General features: G+C 54.7%; 1 protein-coding gene and 1 long non-coding RNA gene across 2 annotated transcripts in view; one reads left to right on the top strand and one right to left on the bottom strand.

The window, feature by feature from the left end:
- The window catches only part of IGDCC3 (immunoglobulin superfamily DCC subclass member 3), a 38,649-nt gene extending 31,233 nt beyond the window's left edge, over nucleotides 1-7,416 (top strand). Inside the window, exons 5-14 of the mRNA XM_036932357.2 lie at nucleotides 429-566; nucleotides 1,828-1,986; nucleotides 3,077-3,242; nucleotides 3,487-3,734; nucleotides 3,880-4,044; nucleotides 4,332-4,523; nucleotides 4,659-4,763; nucleotides 5,237-5,375; nucleotides 5,524-5,743; nucleotides 6,014-7,416. Coding sequence (XP_036788252.2) covers nucleotides 429-566; nucleotides 1,828-1,986; nucleotides 3,077-3,242; nucleotides 3,487-3,734; nucleotides 3,880-4,044; nucleotides 4,332-4,523; nucleotides 4,659-4,763; nucleotides 5,237-5,375; nucleotides 5,524-5,743; nucleotides 6,014-6,238 — 1,757 coding nt within the window. The 3' untranslated portion in view covers nucleotides 6,239-7,416. The remainder of the gene's footprint in view (nucleotides 1-428; nucleotides 567-1,827; nucleotides 1,987-3,076; nucleotides 3,243-3,486; nucleotides 3,735-3,879; nucleotides 4,045-4,331; nucleotides 4,524-4,658; nucleotides 4,764-5,236; nucleotides 5,376-5,523; nucleotides 5,744-6,013) is intronic.
- On the bottom strand, nucleotides 40-5,394 carry LOC130679617 (uncharacterized). Its single transcript, XR_008992641.1, has 3 exons — nucleotides 5,281-5,394; nucleotides 1,325-1,386; nucleotides 40-371 (listed from the first exon to the last, which is right to left on the bottom strand). It is a non-coding gene; the product is annotated as an uncharacterized LOC130679617 (long non-coding RNA).
- Nucleotides 7,417-14,206: the final 6,790 nt, after the last annotated feature.

Raw genomic sequence — 14,206 nt, 5'->3', positions numbered from 1 at the left:
AGTCCTTTGCCCTGTCTGCTTCTCCCCCGGCAGGCCTCCTGACTTCTCCCCACCCTCAAATCAGTCCCTCTTCAACTGACTTTGGAGTCTTGTCAGCCAAATGCATACAGAGCATCTTCTAAGCTCAAGGCTCTGTGCTGCTCATAGTGGGGGTTCAGAGGGACTGTGGCCTGTTCCCTGGCTCAGTTCCACTCCAGCAAGCCCATCCTCCACTTACCCCAGGGACTCTTCTGCTATGAGAGGCTTGTCCATGGTGATGCCCCCGGAGCCTAGGCATGGATGTCCGCGCCATTCTGGGGCCCCTGGCGTCCCCTCTGTGCCCCCACTGGACCAGGCATCCGGGCTGGAGCTGGTTTCCCAACTCCCATGTCCTGGGTCGCGGGCGGGGTGGGGAGGTGAAGTAAAGTAACGTGGCGCCTTCGTCTCAGGAGCAGGCTCTGGAGCCTACAAGGAGCCAGCGATCCTCGTGGGGCCTGAGAACCTCACCCTGACGGTGCACCAGACGGCTGTGCTGGAGTGTGTCGCCACGGGCAACCCGCGCCCCATTGTGTCCTGGAGCCGCCTGGGTGAGCCTCACCCCCGGCCTCTGCCACCCCTGTGAGGGCTGGGCTCATCACCCAGCTATGGGGGGACTTCGAATCCTGTTTGTTCTCTGTGGGGGTCCATTCCCTCCAAGGCCTGGGGAGGGGTAAGTTTCTCTCCTTGGCAGGATCAGGGAGGTCTGCTGCCCATTACATTCTCCCTCCCCCTGCAGGGGTGGCTTAGCTCCCTGGGTTACCTCCTTGTCATTCGCCAGCTCCCCTCCTCCACAGTCCCCTCACCCTCAGCATCAGGCTCCCCAGAACCCATCTGCAGCTCTCAGCACCCCGGTCTTTTAGCCCCTCCCCTGCATCCCTGCCCTCTGTTCCCTGGCCATACTCCCCAGCTGTGCAACTCCAAGTGCCTCAAACTCTCAGCCAGTTGTCACACCCTCTCTGGGCCCCCAGGTCTCTAGCCTGGCCCCCTAAATCCCTAGCCTAAATCCCTAGGCAGCTGAAGGAGAGAAGTGAAAGGGTGCAGATGGGCCCACATTGTCTGAGTGGAAAGGTCACTGGGGGAAGGAGGGTCTGGAGGGGACCGGGTGGGGTCTTATTCACAAGGAGACTGTGCCACATTGTAGCAGAGTGATCAGGCAGGGAGGGGGCATCAGGCTGGATAATGGAGTAGATTTCACCACTTCAGAGACTGAATGGGGAGCTGTCTCCTTGCATTCTGACTGTGCTAATCTGATCCTGGGTTGGGGGAGGGCCAGGTCCCTGGGAGAGGCTGGAAAGAGTGGCCTTACCATTAGGAGGAGCCCACAGGCATTGCAAGGACCATCTGGTCCCACATTTCCCAAAGCGTGATCTGCAGTGGGGAAAGAAAGTTTGGGAAACAGAGTTAACCAGGTCCCTTTGCTGCAGGACTTTTCAGAGCCTTTATAGTAATAGGCATTGCGAGAGTCCAGGATTGCAAGGGGTACTGACCCTAGAACTTCCTCCAAGAGAGACAAACCAGGCTGGGAAATGTCTGTCTAATCCCTTACTTTCCTGATTGAGGAACTGAGAGGGTGAGGACTTGAAGGTCCCCAGTGAGTCAGGGACAGTGCAGGAATTAGGACTCTGGTCTCTGCTGCTCCTCCGACTTCCATCGTGCCATGATGTTTGGAAGGGACAGTGCAGAGTCGAAGATCGGGGCTCCCTTGACGATCAATGGAATGTAGAACAATCTGGACCATTCCTGCACTTCTGCCCCTTCCACACCAACCTGCCTGGCCTTCCCTCTTCTCCCCCTCGCCTTCCTCCCTAGATGGCCGCCCCATCGGGGTGGAAGGCATCCAGGTGCTGGGCACAGGGAACCTCATCATCTCAGATGTGACCGTCCAGCACTCAGGCGTCTATGTCTGTGCGGCCAACAGGCCTGGCACGCGGGTGAGGAGAACGGCCCAGGGCCGGCTGGTGGTGCAAGGTACAGCCTCCCCACCCGCAGCAGAGGAAGGGGTGGGGGCGGGACCGCCTCCTGCCCTCTCCCTGCCTCCTCACACCGCAGCCCCACCCCAGGCCCAAGCCCTGAACTCCCCCTAAGCCTGCCCCCACCCCTCCCCGGGCCTGGCCGCAGGTGGCAGCTCTTCTCTCCCCTGCCGGAGTGAGTGGCCTGGGAGCGGGAGGACATTCCTGGGCCTCAGCCCGTGTGCCTCCCTGGGGCCATTGCTACCCTCTACTCCCCCTAGTCACCTCCACTTTATAATCTCAGCTGGTTGTCTTGTCTCCACCTGTGTGGCTCACACATGTCCCTCCCCCACGTGCTGTTTGCATTCACACGTGTGGCACTTCTACACTCACACCTGCCTGCACGCTCGCAGCGTGCCTGTCATTTTCACAGCTCCCGCCTCGCGTGCAGCTGGCCTCCACTGCCGCAACGGGGCCTGTGCAGGCCATTCTGTCCATGCCCCTGCCCGGGGGCACAACTTTCCCCGTGACCTGGGCTTGGACTCCCTTTCCCAGGGGTTTGTGTGGTTGTTCGCTCCATGCGAGCTGGGCAAGCGGTGCGAGATAGGGGAATTAGGAACTTAAATGCCCGTTTGTTTAGCATTCCATGTGCCGTTAATCTGTCCAAGTGAAAGTGATGGAGCATTTCATTTCTCGGGTGTTAATGGGGGCTTGAGGCTTGGGATTGGAGGAGAGTGGAATTGAATGTAGGGGCGAGGGGAGCCGGTACTGAGGGCTCATCCATCTCCCCGTCATTACTGCCTTGGAGGTGCAGCCGAACCTATTAGCACATTTATTTATTTAACAATTTCCGGAATAGGGAGCTCAGCTTGATTGCTTTCGGATACAAATGTCAGTCTTTTAAATAGTCATTAAAATGGAGTCCTCTCTTGGGTCTGCCTCTCTGGGGCCTGGGCCTGGGCCAGGGCGGAGGATGGGCCCCTCCCGGGTGATGTTCCAAGGAGTGGATGTCCCCACCCTGTCCCAGGAGACTTCCGGCCCCTCCGCCTCCATCTCTCCAGATAACCCTCATAAGTCCCGCTTCTCTGTGCCCCGTGCCCCCGTCCCAGCCCCAGCAGAGTTTGTCCAGCATCCCCAGTCCATCTCCAGGCCAGCTGGGACCACAGCCATGTTCACCTGCCAAGCCCAGGGTGAGCCGCCCCCGCATGTCACGTGGCTGAAGAATGGACAGGTGCTGGGGCCAGGAGGCCACGTCAGGCTCAGGAACAACAACAGGCATGTGTGGGTGCGGCCTTGGGAGGAGACAGAAAAGGGGCCGTGGCAGGGGCCTGAGCAGGCCGTGCACCTCCTGCTAGGGAAGAGCACCCAACTGCCAGTCTGGTGACGGATTTGGGTCCCTCATCTGCCACTGACTTGTCCTCTGGAGGGGCTCAGTTTCTCCATCTCTCAGATGGGGAGCTTTGGTGACTCTGGGGATACTCTGGGAGGAGGGGATCTGAGGCCCTCCCTCCTGCTGCAGCACCCTGACCATTTCTGGAATCGGCCCGGAAGATGAGGCCATCTACCAGTGCGTGGCAGAGAACAGTGCTGGCTCCTCACAGGCCAGCGCCAGGCTGACCGTGCTGTGGGCCGAGGGGCTGCCTGGACCCCCCCTCAACGTGCAGGCGGTCTCTGTGTCACCTACCGAGGTCCAGGTGTCCTGGGACGAGCCCCTGGTCAACACCAAGGAGATCATCGGCTATGTTCTGCACATCAGGAAGGCTGTGGGTGGGTGGCGGTTCTGCGTCCCTTCCTCTTACTGTTTCTCGTCCCCACCCAACACCTGCCCTGCTTTCTCTCCCTTGCACCCTGGCTGTCCTCACTGCACCGCCTCACACCCCTGACAGTCTCTGCCTACCCTCCGCTCCCCCAGACCCCCCGGAGCTGGAGTATCAGGAGGCCGTTAGCAAGAGCACGTTTCAGCACCTGGTGAGCGACCTTGAGCCCTCCACTGCCTACAGCTTCTACATCAAGGCCTACACGCCAAGGGGGGCCAGCTCAGCCTCCGCCCCCACGCTGGCCAGCACCCTAGGCGAAGGTAAGGCCTGGTGTAGGGTACGAAACCACAGACATTCAGGGTCACGAGCAGAACCACCTGGCACTCTTGTTCAGGTTGTGCACTGCATAGGTGTCTGGCCCTGAAGCTGAGCGGAAGCTGGGTCTCCTTGGAGGAACAGACATCCTTCTCTAATTCATGGAAAGGTGTTGTTTGAGCAAGTGGAGGCCCTGGCTCAGAGGTCAGAGAGCTGCAGGCTCTCGGGGGTCTGGGTCATAGGTGGAAGGTAGAAAAAAGCCCTCACTTCCTGGCCGCCTCCTCTCCTGCAGCCCCTGCCCCACCCCCGTTGTCCGTGCGAGTCCTGGGCAGCTCCTCCCTGCAGCTGCTCTGGGAGCCCTGGCCCCGGCTGGCCCAGCACGAGGGTGGCTTCAAGCTGTTTTACCGCCCAGCAAGCAAGACTGCCTTCACTGGCCCCATACTGCTGCCTGGAACTGTCTCTTCCTACAACCTCAGCCAGCTCGGTGAGGCAGACACAGCCTGGGCTTGGGGAGCCGGACACCTGCCTGGCCCCAGGAGGGTCACCTCTGTTTCCCCACCAGGACAGAGCTGTTTGGTGGGGGCTGGGTGGCCACTTAGCGGCCCTGCCTTTTCCCCAGACCCCACTGCAGTGTACGAGGTGAAGTTGCTTGCCTACAACCAGCACGGGGATGGCAATGCCACAATCCGCTTCGTGTCTTTGAGGGGAGCGTCTGAGAGGACAGGTGAAAGCGGGGATGCAGTGTGGGGCTAAAGACTGGAAGGAGGGGAGTGGGGATAAAGGGAAGGTAGGAGCGTCAAACAGCGCAGGTGGCCTTTGAGAACTTAGGATTAGATCTGAGTTTGAGGTTTGGCTGTGCAACACTAGCTGTGTGACTGTGGCAAGTTACTTAATGTCTCTGAGCCTCAGTTTTCTCTTCTGTAAAACAAGGATGATCACACCTACTTTACAGAGCTGTAGTGAGGATGAAATGATCTGTGTAAAGTGTTTCTCCATGTTATTGAGCACTAACTTTGTGCCAGATAGTAGCAATGAGAGCTGAAAGGTTGGGCGGGGTCCAGCAGGCAAGGGCAAGAGGTATGTGAACCTGGGGGTAAGAACAGCTTGAGGGAGAAGGAGCCCCCAGAGGCTGGGTGTCTGAGGTGCTTCAGGTCAGGACGGCCACAGTCTCCAGCCTGCCCCTGCCCCCGCACGCAGCCCTGAGCCCCCCGTGTGACTGCCGGAAGGAGGAGGCTACTGACCAGACGTCCACCACAGGCATCGTCATCGGCATCCACATCGGGGTCACCTGCATCATCTTCTGTGTCCTCTTCCTCCTGTTCGGCCAAAGGGGCAGGTGGGTCCTGGGCCAGGGGGAGGGGGCCGGACTGGGGTGGGAAGGCCTGGAGGAGGGGCTGCCTGGGGGAAGGACCATTGGGGGCTCCCTCTTCTTTTGTTCTTGCTCCCTCCCACGGCCTTCCCATAACTCTTGGCTCACCCCTTAGGGTCCTCTTGTGTAAGGATGTAGAAAACCAGCTGTCCCCTCCTCAGGGCCCCCGGAGCCAGAGGGACCCTGGCATCCTGACACTGAATGGGGCGGGACGGGGAGAGCGGGGCCAGCTGGGCCGAGATGGGAAACGTGTGGACGTGAAAGAATTGGAGCAGCTGTTCCCCTCGGCTGGGGCAGCAGGGCAGCCGGCCTCCAGACTGAACCCCAGACCCACGGTAAGTGCCTCACCTTCAGCTAACCTCCTCCTTCCGGCTCTGCCCACCTGCTGACCCTGCGCTCCCTTCACCCTGGTCCCAGGCCTTGGTCAGCGGCCTTGCCTAAGCCACAGGTCCTTTCCAGGCTTCTCTCTCTGCCCCTGAGTCAGGCAGGGAGGCCTAGAGACCCTAAGCCCGGAGGGGGGTTGGATCCAGAGCCTGCCGGTCTGCCTGGGGGTTCCTGGGCTCTGGCCCTCACCCTGGCGCCTGTGTGACCGGCCCTTTCCCCAGCAGGATCCTGGGGCCCATGCCCTGTGGGAAGAGACCCGGCTCTCCACGCTGCCTCTTCAGGGATTTGGCCGAAGGGAGGAGATGGCTTTGGAGGCCAAGGCCCCCCGCACAGGCCCTGCAGCTGCCCTGCCTCCCCAGGAAGTAGGCCCCGGCCTCCTCAGTGAAGGACAGGCTCCCTGGCCTTCTGCAACGCCAGCTGCCCAGCCAGCTTGCTCAGGACAGTAGCCAGCGTCGGGCAGGCTCTGAAGGGGGACAACCCCCCATTCTCAGGTCAAAGGCAAGATTTCTCCTGTCATGTGGGATTTCAGGGGGGACTTCTCAGCACTTCGGTCCTGACCGCCCCTCAGGCTGTGAGGACCTAAAGGAGCCCTGGCAGGGAGCCTCCCAAGGACGCCAAGGGGACCCACTCACCTCTGCCTCCTACCTACATGACTTGGGACTAAACTAATGTTTTCCTTTAAAAAAGCAAACAATACTTAAAATCAAAAAAAGAGAAAAGAGAAAGGAAGGTGGAATTAGACTCCAAAAATATGCCCCTGCTGTGGCTGGGCCCCCTGACACTGTCCCCCCCGCCGACCTTGTTTTCTCAGGATGGATTTTTGCTGTTTTGGCTCTTAGCACCTACCTCAGCCGGAATGAATGTCCTGGGGGTGGGGGGGCTGTGGTTCAGCCCCCCAACCCCACAGATCCCCGAATGCACTCCTACCTCAAGCCCCTTTACGGGCACCCCCTTTTCCTCCCCACTTTTGTTCAGAGTTTAAAAAAAGAAAAAAAAAACAAAACACTTCCCCATTTCTAGGTGTGAAAGAAAACATCTACCTCAAACCTTGTTCTTTATCAGGGCCTGTGTTGTACCACTGGACCCTCCCTCCTGGCTCAGCCCTCCTGTCTTCCCCCAGAGAGGGTGTTGGAGGCTAAGTCATAAAGGGTGGGCCCGTCGGGGCCTACAGAAATAAAAATGGAATCAGTCAAAGAAAATGTGAAAAAAAGCCAAAAATGAGAGGTAAATTTGTTCCTTGAAATAGGAATTATTGCTCTAAACTAGCCGCCGCCCAGCCTGCTGCCAGTGCTGCATCCGTCCATTCCAGGCTTGCCCCTCTCAGCCGACTCATCCGTGGCTGAGGTCCCAGCAAACCTCTCTGCACCTGGGCTTGGGGGGGTGGGACGTCCCCCGGCAGCCTGCCTCCCGTCCTGCCCAGACAGCCGCTGGAGCAGGCTGGCCCCTGGAATGTACTGTGTGTGTGTGGTGGGTGGGTGTGTGCATGGGGGTGTCCCCGGCAGAGGTACCCCAGCCCTCTGTCCCGTGGGACACAGCTAGCTTGACCCACCCCCTGGACAGTGGAAATACCGCTGTCAGCAGATGTGGCTGGAAGCTATTTTTATACAAGGTGTGTTTAAGGATTTATGTTCTTGTGACTTCTTGTTTCTCTTTTCTGTTGTGTTGTTCTTTGAAATACTTAGTTCAGAAGGAAAAAAAAAAAAACCAAGGAAACAAATACCTATTTTTGGTTATATTCAGAAACAGTTTTTTAAATAGCAGAAAGAAAACTTTTTTTTAAAGGAAAAAAAAAGTGTATTCCATAAGTATGAGAGTAGACCATACATCCCTGACCCCTACCCTCTAGGGATTCCCCCCCAAACTTTAGTTAATTAGCTGAATAAGATAGGATTTGTGGTGTTTCCCTAGAAGACCGGAGCCGTGTCCGTGGGACTCGGGGAAGGGCAGTCTGCCCCTTTTCCCAAGTGCTGGGCCTGGGCCGAAGGCTCCCCAAACCTCCCACGTGGTGCCCAGTCTGTTCCCACAGAGGCTTCTCTGCACCCCCCTTCATCCAGGAAGCCCCTCTCCCATGGGAAGGGTGGGTCTGGGGAGGAGCAAGATGGCAGGCCACCTGGCCTGACTTTTGTCACACTCTACTCATTTTGATGGAATAAAAGTCCTATTGCCAAAGTGAACCTTGAGTTTTTGGTGGCTGTGTCAGGTCCTGGGGGTGCAGTGCTGGGAGTCGGGTAGCCAGCAGTGGACCAGGCCAGACCCTCACTGGTCGGGGCCAGAATGATAACAGCAGACCCCTATGTACCACCCACAGGCCCCATCTATGCTAGGTCTCCACAGGTGGGGGGGTCCCCTGGGCCCTCATAACCTCCCTAGGAGGTATATATTCTAGTTTTCATCACCTCATTTTACAGATGATGAAACTGAGAAAGGATAAGAGATGAAAGAAGCTTCTAAAATCATCCGGCCAGTCTTGGCAAGGTCAGAGTTTACACCTAAGCCAGGCCACCTGGCTCATTGGAAAACAGGGTTTGGCTCCTAAAAGAATATTTGAAAGCCCCTGGCCTGGCACCCGGGAAGAGGCCTGCAAGGGTGGCTGGGCCAAGGTCAGCACCTTCAGTGCTGTGGAGGCTGAACTGAAGGAGAGGACCCTGAGGCCACCGTGGGACCTGCCCAGGGCTCATGCCCTGATTTTCCCAGAGGAAAGAGCTAAGCCCAAAGCATCGCACCTTTCTGTAGCACAGAACGCTCTGACACAGGAATTCTTCAACTTCAGCCACCCAAGGGTTGCCTGGAGACATGGTGGGTTTGTCATCTGTTCAGGCAGACCCAGCCGTGGATGGAAGACGGGCAAATGTCCAGGGCCCTTGTCCCCTCCAAGAGTCCAGGAGGCTAGTACCTCTCCCAGGGAGGCATCCAGGAATGTCTAGAAACCACCTAATCTTACCCATGTACATTTATGCAAATTCACAAAAATTACCTTCTAGGTAATAGGCAGGGCCTATTCTAGCAAGACCCTGAACAGGGCTAAGGTAGAAGGTGAGGCAGACTTCCAGTTAGGAAGATTAGCAGAAATAGGTGTCAGCGCTGCCTGGCCCTGCTGGAACCTGGGTCTTGAGATCTCAAATAGACACCTCAGGGTGAAGACGCCCGCATCCCATGCACGCACATCCTTTGGGCAGAAATCCATTAGCAGCTACGGCTTGCAAACCTGCTCAATTAGCTAACAAACCAGCCCACAACTTGGTGGTTTAACTAACATTTTTTTGCTCACAAACCCACAGTTTGGGCAGGCTTACCGGGGTCAGCTCTCTCTGCTCCCGTGGGCATCAGCTGGGCCCCTCAAAGCCTGGGGCCCGAATCATCTGAAGGCTTGCTGGCTCACAGGTCTGGTGGCTGATGCTGGCTGTGGGCCCCAGCACCTACATGTAGCCTCCCAAGTGGCCTGGGCTTCCTCACAGCATCGTGGCTGGGATCCAGGGACAAGCACCCCGAGAGAGAAAGAGTCCACTGAAAATGGCATTACCTTTTTGAACCTAGCCCTGGATGTCACACAGCATCACATCTGCCATTGTTCTGTTCATTAGAGGCAAGTCACTAAGGTTAGCCGTATTCCAGGGGAGGGGAATTAGATTCCAGTTTTTGATGGGAGTAGAGTCATATTTTAAAACTATCACAAGACCACTTCAGAGGGCCAAGTGGAGAACACATGAGCCAGGAGGCTGGGCCAGTAGGGACGCTCCCACAGAGGCCCTGGGGGGCAGGGGGTTAACGGGGGGGCAGAGGAGCCAGCCTAAAGGAGCTGCCGCACGGGCCGCAGGAGGACGGGCAGTGCTCTGCTGGTGGGGCTCGGTCCCTGTTGGCAGCACTGGGCTGGTGGTCTGGTCCTGAGGCCCTGTGAACATCTGCAAAGGAGCTTCTCCACTGCCTGCTCCCTCTCCTCGTGCAGTGAGGGGTGAAGCAGCCCGGGGTCTGGGCCAGTCTGAAGTCCCCACCCACCTGGGATGCTAAACCCCAGAATGATAGCACTGGAAGGGACCACTGACCCTGTCATGAGACAGACCAGGGAACTGAGAGCCCATAAAGGTCAGGGGTCACCCAAGGTCACCAGGAAGTTAAGGCAGAGCCAGGGCTGGCCCTCAGAACAGCCACACCCCAACCTGGAGCCCTTTCCACTCAACCCAGCCAGGCCACAGTCCGACCTGTGGTACTGGGCTGACCTGCAGAGCCCAGAGGGGGTGCAGAGAGAACAGGATTTGAGGTGGGGGTGTGAACACGGAGGGCAGGTGGTCTATCACCTCGAGACTGGCAGTGAGGTGAGTCCCCCTGCTCAGGACAGGTGGGAATTTGGGTTGGAAAGAGGAAATGAGGGAGTAGGAGTAACCATTGATGGGTTCAGGCCAGAGTCAGGAAGGGGGGTGTCTAGATCCATGCCCCTCCCACAGAGAGGTTTACAGGGTCTGATTCAGGAACTGTGTTGCTCCTGGACCCCCAGGGGCAGGGAAGAAGGCAGCGGGAGGAATGCCTAAGAGCCAGGCCTGGAGAGGAGCTGGGCTGACCTGGAAGCAAGGTCCTTTCTCCTTAGGCTCAGGAGGGACGTATGCTGGGCGTGGAGCCCCCAAGGACCCAGATGGCCTGTTGGTGACCCTGTGCCATGTACCCACTGCCACAATGCAGGATTTCGCCTGGCCATCCCTCCAAAATGCCCAGAGCCTTGCCCCACTTGCTCCTCACGGTTTCTTCTCACCTCTGTGCCTCTTTCTCCAGGTCTTTCCCACTAGCCCTTTCCCACAAGTCCCCAGTTATTGGGGCTGAGGCTGGGGTGGAGAGAACCAGGACCCAGGAAGAGTGAGGATTTCTCTGCCATGCCCTGTTCAGGGGTCACCTTATGGAGGCCTTCTCCAGCTCCAGCTGGTGACTCAGCTGGGGATGCACCCTCAGCCCTCTGCTCTGGGGCAGCTAACCCAGAACCCCAGCCCTGCTGTTGGGAATGTTGAGCTCTCGTCTCCTAGTGAGAAGCATGGCGACCCAGGGTGTGGGGAGTGGTCTGAGCCAGAGTCTGACTGTGATGGTCTGAACCCCGGGCTCTGCCGTTTTCTAGTCATGTAACCATGAGCAGATGATTTAACTTCTTTAAGCCTTGGTTTTCTCATTGGTAAAATAAGGATAACATACCCCTACTTCAAAAAGTTGCAACCCAGCTGGCTTCTTTGCAGAAATGGACAAGCTGATCTTAAAATTCATATGGAAATGCAAGGGACCCTGAATAGCAAAAACAATCCTGAGAACAAAGAAGAACAAAGTTGGAGGACTCACACTTCTTGATTTCAAAACTTACTGCAAAGCTACAGTAATGAAGACAATGTGGTTCTGGCATAAGGATAGGAATATGTAGATCAGTGGGACAGAACCAAGAGCCCAGAAATAAACCCTCATTATTTATGGTCAATTGATTTTTACAAGGATGCCAAGACCATTCAGGGGGGAGGAAGAGATTGTTCAACAAATGGTGCTGGGACAACTGGACATTCACACATGAAAGAATTAAGTTAGACCCTTTCCTCACACCATGTAAAAAAACAAATTCAAAATGGATCAAAAGCTTAAATGTAAAAGTTGTACATTGAAGAAGAGGCAAGTTTGGATTAGGCAATAGTCTTTGCTATGATGCCAGAAGTACAATCTACAAAAGAAAAAATAAATCGAACACCATCAGAATTAAAAACTTTTGTGCTTCAGATGACACCATCAAGAAAATGCACAGACAATCCAGAATGGGAGAAAGTATTTGCAAATCATGGCCTCTGATATGGGGCTTGTGTCTAGAATATGTAAAGAACTCTTACAACTCAGTAAAAAGACAAGTAACCCAATTTAAAAGTGGGCAGAAGATCTTTTTCTGCATAGACATTTCTCCAAAGAAGATGAACAAATAGCCAATAAGCATGTGAAAGAAAGAAAAAGCAAAATCACAATGAGCTACCACTTCACTCCCACCAGGATGGCTAGATAACAAAATCAGGTATCAAGGGTTGCTGAGGATGTGGAGAAACTAGAACCCTCCTACCTTGCTGGTGGGAATGTAAAATGGTACAGCTGCTGGGAGAACCGTCTGCCAGTTCCTCAAAAGGCTGGACATACCTGGCAGCTCCATTCCTCCACGGACACTCAAGAAAAATGAAAACATAGGTTTATAGGAAAACCTGTATATCAGTGTTCCTGGATGCATTATCTGTAATAGATAAAATATAAAAGCAACCTGAATATCCGTCAGCTAATGAATGGATAAACAAAACGTGGTACATCCATAGAATAGGATATTATTTAGCAGTAAAATGGATAAACCTTGTACACATCACACTAAGTGAAAAAAGCCAGTCACAAAGAACCACGTATTATGTGAGTCTATTTATATGAAATGGTACAGAATAAGCAAATCTAGACAGACAGAAATTAGTGGTTGCCAAGGACTGGGGAGGCTGTAGGGCATGGGGAGGGACTGTTAATGGTTATGGGGTTTCTTTTTGGGGTGATGAAAATGTTCTAAAATTGATTGTAGTAATGGTTGCTTGTACAACCCTGTGAATACACCGAGAACTACTGAATTGCGCACTTTAATGGGTGAGTTGTGTGGCATGTGAATTACAGCTTGATGATGCTGTCATTTTTTTTAAAGTTCCTGAGAGGCCTCACTGAATTCGTAATAAGTAAAGTGTGCAGTTTGTGCTCAAATGATCACATTGTTACAGGCAGAGAAACTGGGGTGAGCAGTACAAAGAGGCCAAAGTGGTGGAGGGTGCAGGGTGGGGGAGAGAGCAGAATAAAGAAGTAAGCTTGAAGGGACCTCCGCACCTGGCCTGGCCTCCTTGGAGCAGAGGGACCTTCTGCAAACCCTGGAAGCTCTGCTCTCTGGGAAAAGGGCCTTGACTAGAGGGTTTTGCTGCCACCCTGTGGAATTAATGAGGATTACATCTATGGGAACCAAGGTCTGGTTCCCACCCACATCTGATGAAAGCCAGCAGAGTAAAATGTGCCCAGCCCTCAGTGAGCTGACTGTACAGGCTTGAATAAAAATAACTGAAATTTATCCAAATTCTTGGATGGGTACCAGCAACAAGCTGTGGAAATAAGAAAACGTGATTCTCTGAAGCCTGGGATTAAGGAAGCTTCAAGGAGGAGTGAAGGGACAGCCAAGGCTAACAGCGCAGTGTGAGCAAAGGCCCGGAGGCGTGAAGTGCACAGTGAGGTCACTGAGCAGCCAGGAGGGCATTATTTGCTGCACTGGGCCTGACTTAGTAGATGCTCAATAAATGAAGGAGTTCCAGAGCATATGCTTTTTGCATAGTTGATGTGTCTGAGGAAAACCGTATGTGGCTTTCCAGGTAAAAAAGGAAGGAGCAAGAAGGCAAAATAGCCTGGGGTGTCCTCAGCGAAGGAAAAGCCCCTCTGGAGTGCTAACTACCCCAATGCTGATGATGGTGCCTCCGTTGTTACTTCCTGTGGCGTTTTCTAGAACACCTCCATGCTGTCTCATCTGAGTCTCTCACAGCCCTGTAGTGGGCAGGGCTGGACTTCCTGTCATCCTCCCGTTTGACAGATGAGGAAACCGAGGCCCAGAAGAGTGAGGTGGTGGAGCTAGGTCTTGAACCCAAGCACTTGTTCTAGCTCTTGCTGTCTGCTGACTTGTTATCTGTACTGGGGGGAATGGGGCGGGGGAGCTGGAGGGTGGCGAGAAGAAAGTGGTCTAAATTGACTGAGATGGAGATTTTCTTTCTGAGTATTGAGAAGAGATCCAGGAATGTCAGACCCTGGAGTAGGAGGCTGAGAGGTTGGGCATGTCCTAAAACACAGGTTGGATTAGGAACCTGCCATAGCTCCCCATGGTTCCCAGAGCAGTCCAATACCTTTGGCTTGGCATTCAAGGCTCCCTCACAAGAGGCAGTGTAGCCTAGTTGTTAAGAGCACCGACCTGGGTTTGAAATGTCCATTCAGCCACTGTCCAGCTATGCGACCCCGTGGCTGTCCCTTAACCTCTAGTGCTATTTCCTCCTCTGTAAACTATGGACTACCTCATAGGTTGCTGTGAGCAGTAAACAAGTCAGTTTTGTGAAGCACTCAGGACCAAGCTTACTATTATTGTTATTATTAATCAGAACAGAGCCTAATTTTCAGCTCCTGTCACTGACTCCAACCCTCCAAGCTGGGCTCCTGGCTTCTCCAGAACATGCCATGCACAGTGATGCCTCCAGACATTTCTGTAAGCTCTTCCTTCAGCCTGGAATGATACTATTCCACCATCCATTCTTTCCAGAACCTTCCAAACATTGCCTCCTCCTGATGCCTTCCCTGATCCTCTCCAGCTAGAACCACCTCTTCTGCCTTTGCCCTTCCTCTGCACCTTGCTTAACCTCATGCAGAAT

Source organism: Manis pentadactyla, chromosome 11 (assembly GCF_030020395.1).
Source record: "Manis pentadactyla isolate mManPen7 chromosome 11, mManPen7.hap1, whole genome shotgun sequence".
Taxonomy (NCBI): Eukaryota; Metazoa; Chordata; class Mammalia; order Pholidota; family Manidae; genus Manis; species Manis pentadactyla.
The sequence above is the reverse complement of the archived record's forward strand: the minus strand, read 5'-3'. Positions and strand labels throughout refer to the sequence as shown.